At 46.8% G+C, this 16226-nt stretch overlaps 1 protein-coding gene and 1 long non-coding RNA gene across 2 annotated transcripts in view; both read left to right on the forward strand.

Moving 5' to 3' along the window:
• The first annotated feature begins 266 nt into the window (after positions 1 to 266).
• On the forward strand, positions 267 to 1717 carry LOC141572680 (uncharacterized). Its single transcript, XR_012498035.1, has 2 exons — positions 267 to 813; positions 1514 to 1717. It is a non-coding gene; the product is annotated as an uncharacterized LOC141572680 (long non-coding RNA).
• A 3102-nt stretch (positions 1718 to 4819) lies between these two features.
• ADGRE1 (adhesion G protein-coupled receptor E1) overlaps positions 4820 to 16226 on the forward strand; it is a 55600-nt gene continuing 44193 nt past the window's right edge. Inside the window, exons 1-2 of the mRNA XM_019710826.2 lie at positions 4820 to 4940; positions 7475 to 7507. Of these exons, the coding sequence (XP_019566385.1) occupies positions 4907 to 4940; positions 7475 to 7507 (67 nt within the window). The 5' untranslated portion in view covers positions 4820 to 4906. The remainder of the gene's footprint in view (positions 4941 to 7474; positions 7508 to 16226) is intronic.

Raw genomic sequence — 16226 nt, forward strand, 5'->3', positions numbered from 1 at the left:
GTATCAGTTTCTCTTTCTTTTTCCTCATTTGTTTGTTCATTTTCTAGGATACGACAGCCAACAAAACTCCTTCCCTGTACCCAGATGCTCCCAGTCTTTGGAAGGAAACAGACATTCAAACCAGCATAGATCATCCTGAGTGTTGGTATGGGGGAAGCACAGAGGAGGTCCCTAACCCTGATGGAGGTAATATTTACACTGGAAGGCTTCCTGGTGGAGGTGATATTTACACTGAAAAGATGCATAGGATTTAAGGTGAGTACCCATGTCAGACCTGGGGTCTAGAGGCAGCTAAATGTTCAATGACTGGGAGGGGTTCTTAGGCATCCCCTGGAAGTAGGCCCTGCTACGAGGATTGTTCTACACAGGGTTTATTGTGGGAAGGTTTAGCAGAAAGGAATGAGGGAAGCAGGGTAGGATAGAGGCAGGGGCTCAGCCTGATCCCATGGGTATCCCTGGAACCTGAATAACATCACTGAGTTGATCTCTCCTTGGGACAAGGACTGGCCTTTTGCCCCTCTGTGACCATCTGTTGTTGTTGGCTGTGGGCTGAATCTGAGGGCTTATGCAGCTAGTGGACTAGAGGGTGGCTCTCTAGAGAAGGGAAAGCTGTGAGCTGTTAGCAAGCAACATTCAGAGCTGCCAGGGTATGGGTGCTTCAAGTTCTAAAGGGTGGCTGGACAAGGCATCAACAGGGCCTTCGGTTAGCCTAGGGTGACTGGGGCTTTGTGGGGCGGGGGTGAGGAGCAATGAGGCCAGAAGGGGAGACCAAGGATTGAATGCTGTTTTAATGAGTCTGGACTTCATCCTAAGGTAAGAGGGAGACATGGGAGGGTTTAGAGCCTCGGAGGGACACGGTCAAGTTGAGTAGGTCTGCTCTGGAATTCCCCCACATTCAGCATAAGGATGAAGGATGTTTCTGGAGCTCCTCCAGGCTGACTTCTTTAATCTTGAGTGTCCCTAGATTTCCCCTTTGCCGAGAAAGTCACAAGGGGAATAGGATTCTGCAAGCAATTGTGCATTTTCTCTACCCCATTCTTCCCCTTCTTTTCCCATAATGCCTGCCCTTGTCCCTGCAGAATCTCTGCTGACCAGATCTTCTGGGTTTAAAGGGTGACTGGCATCCTCAATCACTCACCAGGACCCCCGCCTCCATCTGTGGTAGATAAAATAATGAGGCTCCCCCACCCCAAGTTGTCTACATCATGATCCCCAGAACCTGTGAATACATGACCTTACGTGGTGAAAGTGACTTTGCAGATGGGACTAAGTGAAGGATCTGAGATAGGCAGATTATTCTGGACTATCCAAGTAGATCTAATGTAATCACAAGGGGCTTTTTAAGAGGGAGGCAGGAGGGTCAGAAAGAGCAAGAGAATGAGAGAGGGGGAGCATGAGAGAGATTGATCAAGATATCTATCATCTATCTGTCCATCCATACATCTGTCTATCTGTCTATCTATCTATCATCGAGAGAGAGAGATTTAATGATGCTACATTGCATACATTGCAGGCTTTGACGATGAGGGAAGGGACCTTGAGCCAGGGTGTGTGGATGCCTCCAGAAGCTGGAAAAGACAAGGAACGGATTTTCTTCGAGAGCCTCCAGAAGTAACGCAGCCCTGTTGACATCTTGATTTCAGCCCTGTTAGACTCATTTGGGACTCTCACTTACAGATCTGTAATATAATAAATTGGTGTTGTTTCAAGCCGCTAATTTGTGACTTCTCCTATGAGCCGCCTTGACCATTTAGCATAGCAGATAATAATGATGGTGATGCTAACTAACATATATTGAGCGTTCAGTTTGTGCCCAGGAGGGTTTTTATGATTTTTATCACATTAAACTTCAAACCCTGAGAAATTATTATTATCCTGTTTTACCAATGGGGAAAATTGCTTTTGGTGGTTATCTCTCACCATGTAACAATTTACTCTAAAAAACTTAATGGCTTTAAATAATAATTTAAAAATCTTTCTTGTAGTTTCCAGGGTCAGGAACCTCAGGTGGCTTAGCTAGATGGTTCTGTGTCAGGGTCTCTCATGAGGTGACAGACAAGATGCTGTCTGGAGACCTCAGCTCCCCCACATGTGGGCTTCTTCATAGCGCTGTGTGAGTGCCCTTACAACATGGTGACTAGCTCCCCCCCTCCCCCACCATGAACGATCCTGGAAAGAGAAAGCAAGGAGGAAGCCACAATGACTCTTGTGACCTCAGATGTCCCAGGTGCCACAATCTCTGATGTCACATCTTCCTTTTACTTCCTTTTAGAAGCAAATCGCTAAGTCCAGTGCACACTCAAGGAGAGAGAATTTGGGCTCCCCCTCCTGAAGGGAGGAGGATCAAAGAATTTGTGCACATATGTTAAAATTACTGCGTTGGTCTGTCTGCCTCTATGGTCCACACTCCTGGACACACTGAGCAAGGACTACTGAAGAAAGTAAAAGCCCCAGCAGCCCCTCCCAGTTTGCAGCATTAGCACACATGCCTGCGTCCCCTACGCAGTAATCCTTCGAGATGGGGCCTATTGTTGTCACCATTCTCCAGATGAAGAAACTGAGGCCCAGAGAGGCAAGCCATCACCCAAGGTCACTTTGGAAATACCTTGCAGAGTTCAGGATTTGATTCCAGGTCTGTCTGATCCCAGCACCTGTTGCCATAATAGCCAACACGTGGAGCTTTTCCTGTGTGCCAGGCTCTGTTCTAGGCCTGTCACATACATCCACTCCTCAGATGCTCATGGAAGCCCTGTGAATTAGATCCTACTAATTATTGAGCCCATTTTATAGAAGGAAATGTTGAGACATAGATTAAGAACTTGCCCAGGATCCTACATGACAGGCAAGTGGTGGAGATGGGATTCGAGCCCCAGCTGCCCCAGGGAGGGGGCGATCTTATTCCAGAGTCTGCAGTTACCCTCCAGAGTTTCTCTTAAACATAGCACACTCTTTTTATCCTTCTTGGTGTAGTATGCTGTATTTTCACACTGGCTCTTCACTGCAGTTTCACCGGGCAGGGCCCCTTGATGCACAAACAGAGCACCATTGATGAATCTTTTTCAGTGGTCATAACTCTAAGGTGGGTATTCTGCCTTGCGGAGAACAAAAGGGAGAAGGCAAAGCAAAAAAGTGGGGGTTTTCTTCTCCAGAACTTAGAGCTGGTCTTTGCACCTTGTTTCTAGCTTGTAGCAGATGCTCTTGGTACCTCTCCACACGCATGACACTCAACCCCTCAGGACACACGAGACTGACATCTGTGTCTGGAGTCTGTGCTGTCTGCATGGAGACCAGGCCCAAGGTGCCATCGGTTGACGCAAGGCTCAGTGCATGACTGACAGTAGCTGGTGGATCACTACCCCAACTCCCTGGCTCCTCAGTTGGGATAATTCTGAAGGGTGGCTCTATGCCACCTTCCAGAGGTGCCCAGGGAGGTTAAGCTCCAGGTTCTCACCATATAATGTGTTTGATAACACACCCACCGTGGGCTCGTTTCCTGCCATCTCTCACTTCTCCTCTTCCCAGCTGGAATTTTCTGGGGTCACCTCCCTGAGAAGCTACTTTCACTAGAATCCTTGTCTCTGCGTCTGCTTCTGGAGACCTTAACGAAGGCATCCCTAGACCTCCACATGAATGAGATTGTGCTTGTGTGTGTGTGTGTGTGCGTGTGTGTGAGCATATGTGGGTGTTGGGCTGGGGGGCTGCGAATGTGGTGGGACTGTTGCTTTGCACAGTGGTGGTGAGGATGAGGCTATCAGATATAGTAGACGAGGAGATGATTCACTCTTTAGACCCAGGCACAGGGTGCTTGTGGGGACAGAGCCAGGAGTGCAGTTTCCAGGCTCTCGGCCTCACGTGGAAAGGTGCTGGCTCAGGTGGTAGATGGCCATCAACTGTGATTGGATGGCCATCAGCTGTTATCAGACAGCTAGCCACTGTGTCTGGTTGGCCATCAGCTGTTACCAGTTAGCCATTAGCCACGAATATTACTACCATGGCTACACTAGGGTGTTGGTTGGCAGAAAAGCGGCCGGCCGATCGTGGCTGGCAAGTGGGGTTAGCAATCGCGGATGGCGGGTTGCGGATCATGCGGATCCTACTTCCTGTGTCTCACCGGCTGCCAGCGAGACTGGGGTGCAGGAAGACCCCTAGTTGGGGTACACAAAAGTTGTTTGCTTTTGTGTCTCGGCCAGCTGCCATCGAGAATATAGTGGTATGACTCCCCTATCTATGGCTCCATGGTTGTTCCTTTTTGGCCTCACCATATTCTGCATTCTGGTGCGGGGAGTGGGACCAGAGAACCTGCATGACAGTGCTGGATTCAAACCTGGGGTCCTCCCAGTAACCTCCCAGTACAAGTCACATGTTCTCTCCACGCCTCAGTTTCCTTTTTATTTTATTTTTGTAAAATAGGTGAGGGGTTGAAATTCCTGCTTTACGATGTTGCCATGACGATGTATTTTAAATTTAGTCAGCAGTATGTCTGGCACAACGCCTGGTATGTGATGGCGAGGATGGTTAGTTTTAGGACGGGCTGAGAAGAGGCCCTCAAAGTTGGGGCTTGCTTCACGGGGGACGGGGGATGGATACTCTCTTACTATTGAGTGCAATGACAGGTGATGAGAAATGAGAGACAGATGTTGAAGAAGAAAGAAAAAAGAGAACAGGAGGAAAGGAGAGAGTGGCCACAGTGCAGCGGCCAGCCAACTTCTCTTTACTGGGGGGAAAGGAGAAAATTAGGGGTTTGCCACGTTGTCACCATTTAGTGGCAGCTGCTCAGCACAAATGCCAGTAGTGCGCTGGCAGCAATTAAGCAATTCTGGTTCCTCCCCTCCCCTTTCCTGACACCCTGTTTCTTGAAAACCCTGTGAACAAATAAAGGTTCTCCCCTTTGAAGGACAGAAACAGCATGATGTGGGCTTGCAGCTTGCTCGTCTTCTGGGGTGAGTGAGAAGTGGAACGGGGGGCTGGGGAAGGCCTGCCCTGGAAATAGATGGTAGGGACACGGGAGGGCCACCAGCTGTCCAGCCGAGAGCTTGTAATTCTAGGCTGGACACTGCGAACACCTTCACTGAGGGACCTTTGACGAAAATCATTTAGCTCCAGGAATTCCTTCTGTCAGGGCAGAATTTCCTTACGGTCGTTCGTTTGATGTGTATTTCCTGAGCACCTTCTACTTGCCAAGTGCTGTTCTAGGCAGAGGACAGAGCACCGAACACACAGACAAGGTTCCTCTGTCACAGGGCTAACATCCCAGTGAGAAGGAGCAGTTACAGCAATCACCCACTTACGCCCTCAAATAGAGAAAGTATTTGATCTTCATAAAGTTCCTGATATTGGGTCATTAATAGCCCCATTTTATGAAGGTGAAAACTGAAGCCAAAGAGGTTAAATAATGTGCCCAAGGCCACTTAGCTAGTAAGGGGTCAAGCCAGGATTTAAAAGCAGGCCCCGGCGTGTGGATGCTGTATGGCTACTCTATGTTGCCCTACATAATACAGGAAAGTATTTCAGGTAGTAATAAGTACCTGAGTGAAGGTGTTACAGAGTGCGACTGGGGATTAGACTGAAGGAGGAGGGCAGGGTGGCCAGTGATGATGAGGTGATGTTTGTGCTGAGACCTGAGCAGCGAGATGGCGCCTTCCTCTCTGTTCTCTTATTTCTCTTTCTTCAGGTGTCGGTTTGTCTTGATCTCATTTATCTTGTATGCTGTGTTCTCTTTCATATGTCTTGTGAGTTTTGGTCATTGCTTCCAATCTAAGAATGGGGGACCTTTTTCTAAGCAACAAGGTGGGTTTCTTCTGCTGTTTTTGGAGGAAAACCGTATTTCCTCCTTACTTTATGGAGGAGGAAACAGGCACAAAGAGATTTGTAAGACATACTATTAAGTGACAACACGAGTGGCAGTAGAACAGAGGTGTCCAACAGGACTTTTTATACAAATGTTCTAGGTCTATAGTGGCCACTAGTCACATGAAATATGGCTCATATGACCAAGGAATGGACTGTTCCATTTTGTTTAATTTTAATAACTTTAAGTGTATATAGCCTTGTGTGCCTGGTAGCTACTGTATTGGAGAGCACAGTAAACTGTATATTGCATTATCTCATTTGCGTGAAGAAAATTGTGTAAACTTATAAATTTATTTATCTTTCATGCTATATTTACATGACTGACTGAGTTTATGAATAGGACCTATCCTTGAAGTGTTCACTCTTTTTCTTTTTAATTTTTATTGGGGAATATTGGGTAACAGTGTGTTTTTTCCAGGGCCCATCAGCTCCTAGCCAATTTGTTGTCCTTCAATCTAGTTGTGGAGGGCGCAGCTCAGCTCCAAGTCCAGTCACCATTTTCAATCTTTAGTTGCAGGGGGCGCAGCCCACCATCCATATGAGAATCGAACTGGCAACCCTGTTGTTCAGAGCTTGCGCTCCAACCAACTGAACCATCCGGCAACCCCAAAGGGTTCACTCTAAAGCCTACACCCCCCTTTTTTCACCTCCCCCCTCCACCACTCCGGTTCAAGCCGTGGTTTCTCAGTCTAGTTGTGTAGGACACAGCTCCCTGGCCCATGCTGCTATTATGGGACTTGCGCTCCCCCCAGCTGAGGCAGTTGGTCACCAGTCGTAGGTTGGCCACTCACAGCAGTAGCCCACGGCAGCACACGGCAGCCCACAATGTTTGCCGGTCACTCACGCCAACCTCCGGCAGCTCACAGCAGCCCAGCTCCAGGGAGAGCCATTGTTCACAATCTTAGCTGTAAAGGGCGCAGCTCACTGGTCCATGTGGGAATTGAACCCACGACCTCAGCGTTAGGAGCACAGCGCTCCAACCCCCTGAGCCACCGGGCCGGCCCCACTCTTAAACTTTTGACAGTGGTTACTGCTGGGTATCAGGATAGGACATGGGGAAACCTTCACTTTTGATTTTATATACTTCCACATCACTTGAATTTTTTTTCACAAGGAGCAACTATTACCTTCTTTAAAAAAAGATAAAAATGAATGAAACAAAAATGCACAGACATGAGGATTAGCTTCTGCTTTTGGTTAGTTTCCGTAGAATTCAGCCTGATCCCACAGGGTGCTCTGGGGTGAACTGCCCCGAGGGTCTGTCCTGCTCAGAGGCAAAGGGGCAGGCTGGGCTGTTGTACCCCTGCCTGACATTCATCGCCTCTAGGCCAGAGAAACAGCCGGGGGATGGGTGCTCCAACCTGGAAAAGCGGTGGGAGGGTGGTGCCGAGAGTGGCTACCCTCCCACCCCTCCTGGGTTGGCAAGGTGTAAAGAACTCCTGAGCTGATGTAGGTAGATCCCCATGAAGAGACTGCGTTTTCCTCTTCACATACCCACTCCTGCTTTCATCACTTGCCACCATAATCACTGGCACTTACGGAAAGGTGGGGACTGGCTGGTGCAGGGGTGGCTCCTGGTCGCATCTCAAAGGCACCTGACGACTTCTCTTTCTTCTGTTTGTAGGTTGGCTTCCCTGGTTGATTCAGGCGCAATCTGGTAAGAGACTCCCCTGAATGAAGGCAGTTAGACCTTCGCACCTCTCTCTCAGTTTTGTCATCTGATTAATGGGTATTGTGATGACCCCCAGCTAATGGGATACTTGTGAAGATTCAACTCCATGTGGAGTTAAGAGGGAGGCTCTGGAGTCACACTTCCTGGGTTTGAGCCTTGGCTCACTGCTGTGGGGACCTCAGGTGCTTTAGTAAATTCCCGGGATTTCAGTTCCATGAGGGTTTTGATGAGGACTAAAGGAGGTAAAATAGAGGCGGTGACAAGAATGGTGCTTGGAACACAGAGAATGCTCAGTTCAATTAGTGCCCCCTCTTCCTCCTCCCCTCCTCCTCCTCTTACCTTCCCCCTTCTCCCTCCTCCTCCCCCCCTCCCCCATTCCCTCTCCACCTCCCCCCGCCTACCTCCTACCTCTTTTTCCTCTTCCTCCTCCTCCTTAGAGAAACACAAGTTATCTGGTTTTTATTGGCTGGGCTGCAGCTGGGCCAAAGCTGGTAGCCAGTGAGGGGGCACCGCCAGGACAATGACCAGGACCCCTGGACTCCTTCCCAGCATTCGTCCATTCTGCTTTGCCTTCTCTTGCATTCGGATTTGTGGTGTGACCTGGGGCAGGTTACACCAATGCTCTTGGGCATCTTTACATCTACAAAATGGAGTCATAACATTTACCATGAAGTCGGGTGGTGGACTGTCCTGGCTTGCCCTAGACTGTCGATGGTTTCCTGGGATGCTGGATGTTGAGTGCCAACACCAAGAAAGTCCTGGGAAAACCAGGATGACTTGGTCCCCTCACCTTGAAGCATTAGCATGGGGACTGAAGACGATGCATGGAAGGGACCTATGAAATGGAAGTTCTAGTTATATTTTTAAAAGTTTCTTTGCCTCTCTGAGTCTCATTTTCTGTCAGGTCAATTAAGTGACCATCTGTTAAGTTGTTTTGCTCATGATTGAGCATCGTGTGTGTGTGTCTCAGATGGATTATTGAAGTGGCTTCCGTCCCGGTCTCCCAGCTCTTTGCCCTTCCAGCAGCCATCAGAGGGTGCCTGTGATCACCCGAGTCAGGTCCCATCCCCCTGCTCACAGCCCTCCAGGGCTCCCACCTCCCTCTGGGTAAAAGCCCAAGTCCTCCCCACCTCTCACAAGACCCTACATGACCTGTTCCAATCCCCTTCCTGCCCTCATCTCTTCCCTCTCTTCCCTTTGCTCACTTGGGCCTCCTTGGTCCTTCAACATATCAGGTACAGTCCTGCCTCAGGACCTTTGCACATGTTGTGCCTTCTGTGCTCTTGCCCTACATATACACATGGCTTGCTTCCTCACCTTTATGTTTCAGCTCATGTATCTTCTTCTCAGACTACCCTATTTTTGACATTGTATCCCTTACCCCAAGCTCTCCAGGATTATCAGCTCTGTGAAGGTGGGGAATTTTTTTGGTCTTTTTCCACTGCTGAATCCACCATGCCCAGAAGAGTCCTGGAATATGGCAGGTGTTGGTATTAGGGTTTTCCAGAGAAACAGAACCAATACAATGAATATGTACATATCTACATCTATATACTGTATATTCATATATGTAAAGATTTATTAATAAGCAGTTGGCTCACATGATTATGGAGGGCGGCAAATCTCAAGATCTGCAGGGTGAGGAGCAAAGATCCTGAGATGGGAAAGGATTTAGGGAACTTAGTGAAGGTGAGCGTGGCTGATGGGACAGCGCAGGAAATGATCAGGAGAGGTTGGCAGGTGCCCAGTCACAGGGGGGTGGGTTGTTGTCCTGGTTTGGGGTGGACTTGCGCTGTGGGAGACTGAGCAAGAGGAAGAAAGTACGGGGCAGCTCAGAGTTGGGAGATCACAAGTGGTAAAGTGCTGGAAGTCTGCAAAGAAAAATGTTGCCTTTGCAGATGAAAGAGGAAGCTGGAAATGACAAGAAAGATACAATTTGAGTGCAGGTATGGGAAATAAAGAAGACATAGCCTCAAGACCCTAGTCGTGATAATTCATGTCTTTATGGCACTTTCTATAAAGAGCTTTCCCATGATATCCCATCCTACCAATGGATGTTGACAATATCATTGACTCCTCTCTTTCTTTCATACCCCTGCCCCCATCCTATCCATTGGCAAATCCTGTTAGCATTACCTTCAGAATAAATCCAGAATCTCATACTTTCCACTGCTCCCACCTGGGTAGTATCCACCATCATCGCTCACCTGGGCAAATGCAGATGGTTCCTCCCTTGTCATCCTGCCTCTGACCCTTACAGTTCATCTTCCCCACCAGTGGCCAGAGGATCATGTTAAACCTAAGTCCCTCTTCTGCACTCTCCCACGGCTCCCATCTCTGATGAAAAGCTGACGTCTTACAATGGTCTAGCAGATCTTACATGATCTGGCTGTGTCACCTCCTCTGACTCTTTTTTTTCAAATTGGGGAAGGGGAATAGGACTTTATTGGGGAACAGTGTGTTTTCCCCAGGACCCATCAGTAGCTCCAAGTCAAGTTGTTGTCCTTTCAATCTTAGTTGTGGAGGGTGCAGCTCAGCTCCAAGTCCAGTTGCCATTGTTCAGTCTTAGTTGCAGGGGGCAAACTGGTAACCTTGTGGTTGAGATCATGAGCTCCAACCAACTGAGCCATCAAGCTGCCCCTCGGCAGCTCAGCGGCAGCTCAGCTCAAGATGCTGTGTTCAATCTCAGTTGCAGGGGGCGCAGCCTACCATCCCTTGTGGGAGTCGAACTGGCAACCTTGTTGTTGAGAGCATGAGCTCCAACCAACTGAGCCATCTGGCCACCCGGGAGCTCAGTGGCAGCTCGTTATCTTCATTCTAGTTGTGGAGGGTGCAGCTCCCTGGCCCATGTGGGAATCAAACCGGCAACCCTGTTGCCCAGAGCTCATGCTCTAACCAACTGAGCCACCCATCTGCCCCCCTCCTCTGACTCTTGCCTCATCCGCTCTGCTTCAACAATACCAGCCTCCTTGTAATTCAATGAAATCACCAGGCATCATCCTGTCTTAGGGATTTTGCACTAGTTGTTTGCTCTGCCTTAAATAGCTTCATAGCTCACTCACTCACTTCCCGCAGGTCTTTGTTCAGATGCGACCTTCTCAGCGAGGTCTCTATGACTGAGCAATGACTATGTACCAGGCACTGTTCTATGCACTCAGGACACAGCAGTAAATAAGACGGACACAAATAGCTGCCTTGTGGGAGCTCACAGTCCTTAAGTGTGATAGACTTGAAATAACCAATTCCAAAGGCTTTTCCATAGAATAGTCTGAGAAACTGCCTGAAAATTTATTCCATTTCCAGTCAGACTTACCTCTTCTCATGTAGCAGTAGTGATAATCATGCACTTTGGGGTTTGGCAGGCCTGGCAGTGCCATTTACCATCTGTGTCCTTGGGCAAGTCACTTAACCTCTGTGAGCCTCAGTTTTCCACATCTGTATAATGGGAATTGTATCAGTTTCCTATTGCTGCTGTAATAAATGACCACAAACTCAGTGGCTTACAGCAACAAAAATATTATCTTACAGTTCTGAAAGTCAGAAATCCGAAATGCGACCCATTGGGCTGAAATCAAGGTGTTGGCAGGGCTGTGTTGCTTTCTGGAGGTTCTAGGGGAGAATCTGTTTTATTGCCTTTTCCAGCTTCTAAAGGTTAAGTGTATTCCTTGGCACATGTCCCCCTTCCTCCATCATCACAGACAGCAATGACTGGTCAAGTCTTTCTTGCATTGCATCACTTTGATTCTGCCTCTCCTAATTAAGATGAGCAATCTTAATTCTATCAGCAATCTTAATTCCCCCTTCCTGTGTAGCATAACATATTCATGTGGTCCAGGGATTGCTACATGGTCATCTTTGGCGGAGCCATTATTCTGCTGACCATAGGAATGAGAGTATCAAATGAGTGTCTTCCTTAGCACCTGAGAGGCTGCTCCTACCTGTAGCTTTGTCTTCCTGGAGCTCACAGTGTGGGGTAGGATATGATCACTGAATAGCTAATCACACAAATAATTGAGCAATTATAATTGTGGTAAGTGTCACAGGAGCACAGGAAGCTTTGGGTAGTCATGGAAGGCTTCTTGGAAGAAACGACATTTAGCCAAGGCCTGAAGAATGGGGAGGGGCTAGCCAGGCAGAGCAGAGGCAACGAGACGGGCACATGCAAAGGCCATGTGGTTGGAAGGCTAGAAATGGAGACAGATATGAGATGAGGCTCAAAAATGTGGTTGGGTCTGGTCACTGGGGGCTTTTTGGGTCATGCTAAGTAATTTGGATTTTATTTTATGTTAAAAAAGCTATTTATTAAAATATAGCTAATACAATATTATATTAGTTTCAGGTGTATACCATAGTTGTTCAACATTTATATACCTAAAAACACGATCATAATGATAGGTCCAGCAACCATCTGACACTGTACCAGCTATCACAATACTATTGACTATATTCCCTATGTTGTACATTACATCCCCATGTCTTATTTGTTTTATACCTAAAAATTTGGACCACTTATTCCCCTTCACCTATCCCCCTCTTTAAAAATTTTCAATTACAGTTGACATTCAGTATTTATATTAATTTCAGGTGTACAGCATAGTGGTTAGACATTTATATAATCTAAGAAGTGATCCCCCGATTAGTCTAGTACCCACCTGGCACTGTACATAGTTATTACCACATCATTGACTGTATTCCCTGTGCTTTACTTTACAGCACTGTGACTATTTTGTAACTACAAATTTGTACTTCTTAATCCCTTCACCTTTACACCCTTGCCTCCCAACCCCCTCCTATCTATCACCCCCAAAATCTAGTACCAATGACACCATACATAGTTATTGCAATATTATTGACTATATTCTTTATGCTAAACCCTCTATCCCTGTGACTATTTTGTAACAACGAATTTGTACTTTTTAATTCCTTCCCCTTTTTTTACCCATATCCCTAACCCCCTCCCATCTGGCAACCATCAAAATGTTTTCTGCATCTATGAGTTTATTTCTGTTTTGATTGTTTATTTTGTTCTTTACATCCCACATATAAGCAAAATCACGTTACATCTGTCTTTCTCTGTCTGACATACTCCACTCAGCACAATACCCTCCAGGTCCATCCATGTTGCCTCAGATGGCAAGAACCCATTCCCTTCCATGACCAAGCAGTATGCCATTTGTATATATGTACCACCTCCTCTTTATCCATTCATCCATTGATAGAGACCCATCCATTGATGAACATCTTGGTCATTAAACAATGCTGCAATAAACACATGGATGCACATGTCCCCTTGAAGTAGCATTTTGGGTTTCTTCGGATAAATACCCTGAAGTGGGATTACTGGGTCTTTCTTTGTCTCCTGTTATAGCCTTTGTTTTAAAGTCTATTTTGTCCAGTATAAGTATTGCTACCACAGATATTTCTGTTTCCATTTTCATGAAATATATTTTTTCATTCCTTTACTTTCTGTTTGTGTCTTTCAGTCATAAGTGAGTCTCTTGTAGGCAGCAGATGTAAGGGTTTTTTTCCTTCTCCATTCAACCACCCTATGTCTTTTGATTGGAGCATTTAATTCACTTACACTGAAAGTAATTGTTCAACACAATGGGATTTATAGATCATGTAATACAGAATCGTACACCTGAAATCTATGTAACTTTACTAACAATTGTCACCCCAATAAACGTTGATTAAAAAAAAGAATCATGAAAGTAATTGTTCATAGTTATGCAGCTATTGCCATTTTATTATTCATATTTTTTATTTTTTTCCATCTTAAAGTAGTTCCTCTAACATTCATTGTAATACTGGTTTGGTGATGAACTCCTTTAGCTTTTTATTATCTGGGAAACTCCTTATCTGTCATTCAATTTTAAATGGTAGCCTTGCTTGATAGAGTAGTCTTGATTGTAGCTCCTTGCTTTTCATCACATTGAATATTTTATGCCAGTCCCTTCTGGCCTGCAAAGTTTTTGTTGAGAAATCATCTTATGGGAGCTCCCTTGTAGGTAACTAACTGCTTTTCTCTTGATGCTTTTAGAATTCTCTCTTTGTCTTTGACCTTTGCCATTTTTATTATAATGTGTCTTTGTGTTGGCCTGTTTGAGTTCATCTTGTTTTGGACTCTCTGTGCTTCCTGGACTTGTATGTCTATTTCCTTCGCCAGGTTAGGAAACTTTTCAGTCATTATTTCTTCAAATAGGTTCTCAATCCCTTGCTTTCTCTCTTCTCTTTCTGGTACCCTTATGATGTGAGTGTTGTTACATTTGATGTTGTCCCAGAGGCCTCTTAAACTATCCTCATTTTAAAAATTCTTTTTGCTGTTCCTATTGGATGTTTTCTGCTACCTTGTCTTCCAAATAGCTGATTGATTCCTCTGCTTCATCTAGTTTGCTAGTGGTTCATTCTAGTGCATTCTTCATTTCAGTTATTGAATTCTTCACTTCTGACTGGTTCTTTTCTACGGTTTTGATGCCTCTTTTTATGCTTGCTATCTCTTTGTTGATATTCTCACTAAGATCCTTGAGCATCAATATAACCATTGTTTTGAACTCTGTATCTGGTAGGTTGGTTGTCTTCATTTCATTTAGTTCTTTTGTTCTGGAGTCTTCTCCTGTTCTTTAATTTGGAATGCATTTCTTTGTTTCCTCATTTTGGCTGCTTTTTTGTGTTTGTTTCTATATATTAGGTAGATCTGCTATGCCTCCCAGTCTTAGCTGGATGGTATTATGTAGTAAGTGTCCTGTGGGACCCTGGCACCTGGTTATCTGTTCTGGGTACTCCAGGAGTGTCCCTTGTGTGGGTTGTGTGTTCCCTTCTGTTATAGTTGAGCCTGGATTGCTATTGGCACATCAGTGAATGGAATTGACCGACAGACTGATTGACTCTGGGGTTTGGCTATGTCCACAGTTTATGGAATACTGAGTAGGGGGCTTACCCCACTGAGTGGAATTTGCCCCAGCTGGCTCTGGTGCCTGTTGTAACTGTTTTTTGTATATGACGCATATGGGATTAATTGGGCAGTGCTCTGCTGTGGTCTGAAGCCAACCTCCAAGTATGTTGGTTCTGGGGCCTCTTGGGAGGGGCTCTGGTGCAGGCCCAGGTCACCCACTGCCTGCGACTGGCTGGGGACTACCTGGTAAGAGCCATAAAGTGATCTGCACTTGTTTGCTGCCTATGCTAAACCTGGAGGTATGTGGGAGATGCCACACTGTGAACTGAGGATGTCTGCCACCAGCACTTGGCCTGAGGTAGCTCCACAAAAAGCCATAATGCCCCAAGGGTTGCTGCCACATGCCATCTCCCTTAAGGGTCAGTGGCTGATAGCGCCTCATGCAGTGTGCAAGTTGGGTGAGGCAGGGTCTCAGGGAGTCACTAGAGTGGGAAGAATTGTGGTCACCAGGTTAATGTAAATTCTTGTTTGGTGCCAGTGCCGAGCCTGGAGCAACTCAGGAAACGTCTCAGAGCACACCAAGGCTCGTTGCTGCCTTCCTGGGGCCTGGTAGACTCCGATAGTTTTCCAAGAAAGAGTACAATGTGGGAGGGGCTGACTGCATAGAGAAAGTGCCTCCAGCTTTGGGGAGTTGGGTGGGGCAGGGTCCAGATGGAGCTCACCAGACCAATTCAGATTCAGATTTGGCCATGGGCATGGTGAGAGGGTTCAATGCAGGAAAGACGGCGCCCGCCTGTCAACTGCACAGGACGAGGACCCCTCATAGGGAAAATGGTGACTGTCCTCCAGCCCTCTCCTCAAAGCCGCACACCTCAGTCTGTCCCCCCTGAGTGCCTCCAACACCCCCCGAATCACCATCCCTCCACTGGAGCCCAGGGTGAGTGGCTGTGAGTGAGTGTGTCTGTTCCCAGGCCATTTAAGAGGATATTTGGGTTTCCTGCAGCCTTCCATCTGACCTAGATGGTCGGAATCCCCACTGCTTTTTACAGCCAGATGTGGAGGCTTCTCTTCCCAGCACCAGTATTCTGTGCTGGGGAGCCTGGTGTGGGGCTGGGGTCCTTTGCTCTTCTTGGGGGAACCTCCACAGCTGAGATATCCCTTCTGATTCTCAACCACCACACAGAGGTTTGGGGCCCATTCCGCATCTCCACCAGTCTCAACGTGGCTTCTTTATATTTTTAGTTACAGGACCTCTGTTTGGATAGACTTCAGATGGTTTTCCAGGTTTATTGTTCTGTAATTTAGTTGTAATTTTAATGTGTTCATGGAAGGATGCATGCACAGTGTTTATCTACTCTGCCATTTTGGATCTTCCCCAGTAATTTGGATTTTAATTCTGAGGGCAACAGGGAGGGTTATATGGAGGAATGGGGGTGGATGATCAAATCTGCATTTAGAGATGTTTGCAGGGGACATTGAGAATGTAGGAATGAATGTAGGAAGATCTGTACCAAGCATAGCTGTGGAGATGGAGAGAAATGGGTAGATGTCAAATGATATTTTGGAGGGAGAATCATTAGGGCAGGGACTCATTGGCTATGAGGGTGAAGGCTAAACAGGTAAACTGAGGTACAGAGAGGTGAAACCACTTGTCCTAGGACTAGATGGGCTAGAATGTATCTCAGGTCCCTCCCTGGACTTGCTGTTCTCCTGGGGATCCCAGGCAATGCAAAGGCTACTGGTCCACAGACCAGTAGGAGTAGTGAGGGTCCAGGTCAGTGAATCACATATTCATGGGCCTACAAATCACCC

Source organism: Rhinolophus sinicus, linkage group LG07 (assembly GCF_036562045.2).
Source record: "Rhinolophus sinicus isolate RSC01 linkage group LG07, ASM3656204v1, whole genome shotgun sequence".
Taxonomy (NCBI): domain Eukaryota; kingdom Metazoa; phylum Chordata; class Mammalia; order Chiroptera; family Rhinolophidae; genus Rhinolophus; species Rhinolophus sinicus.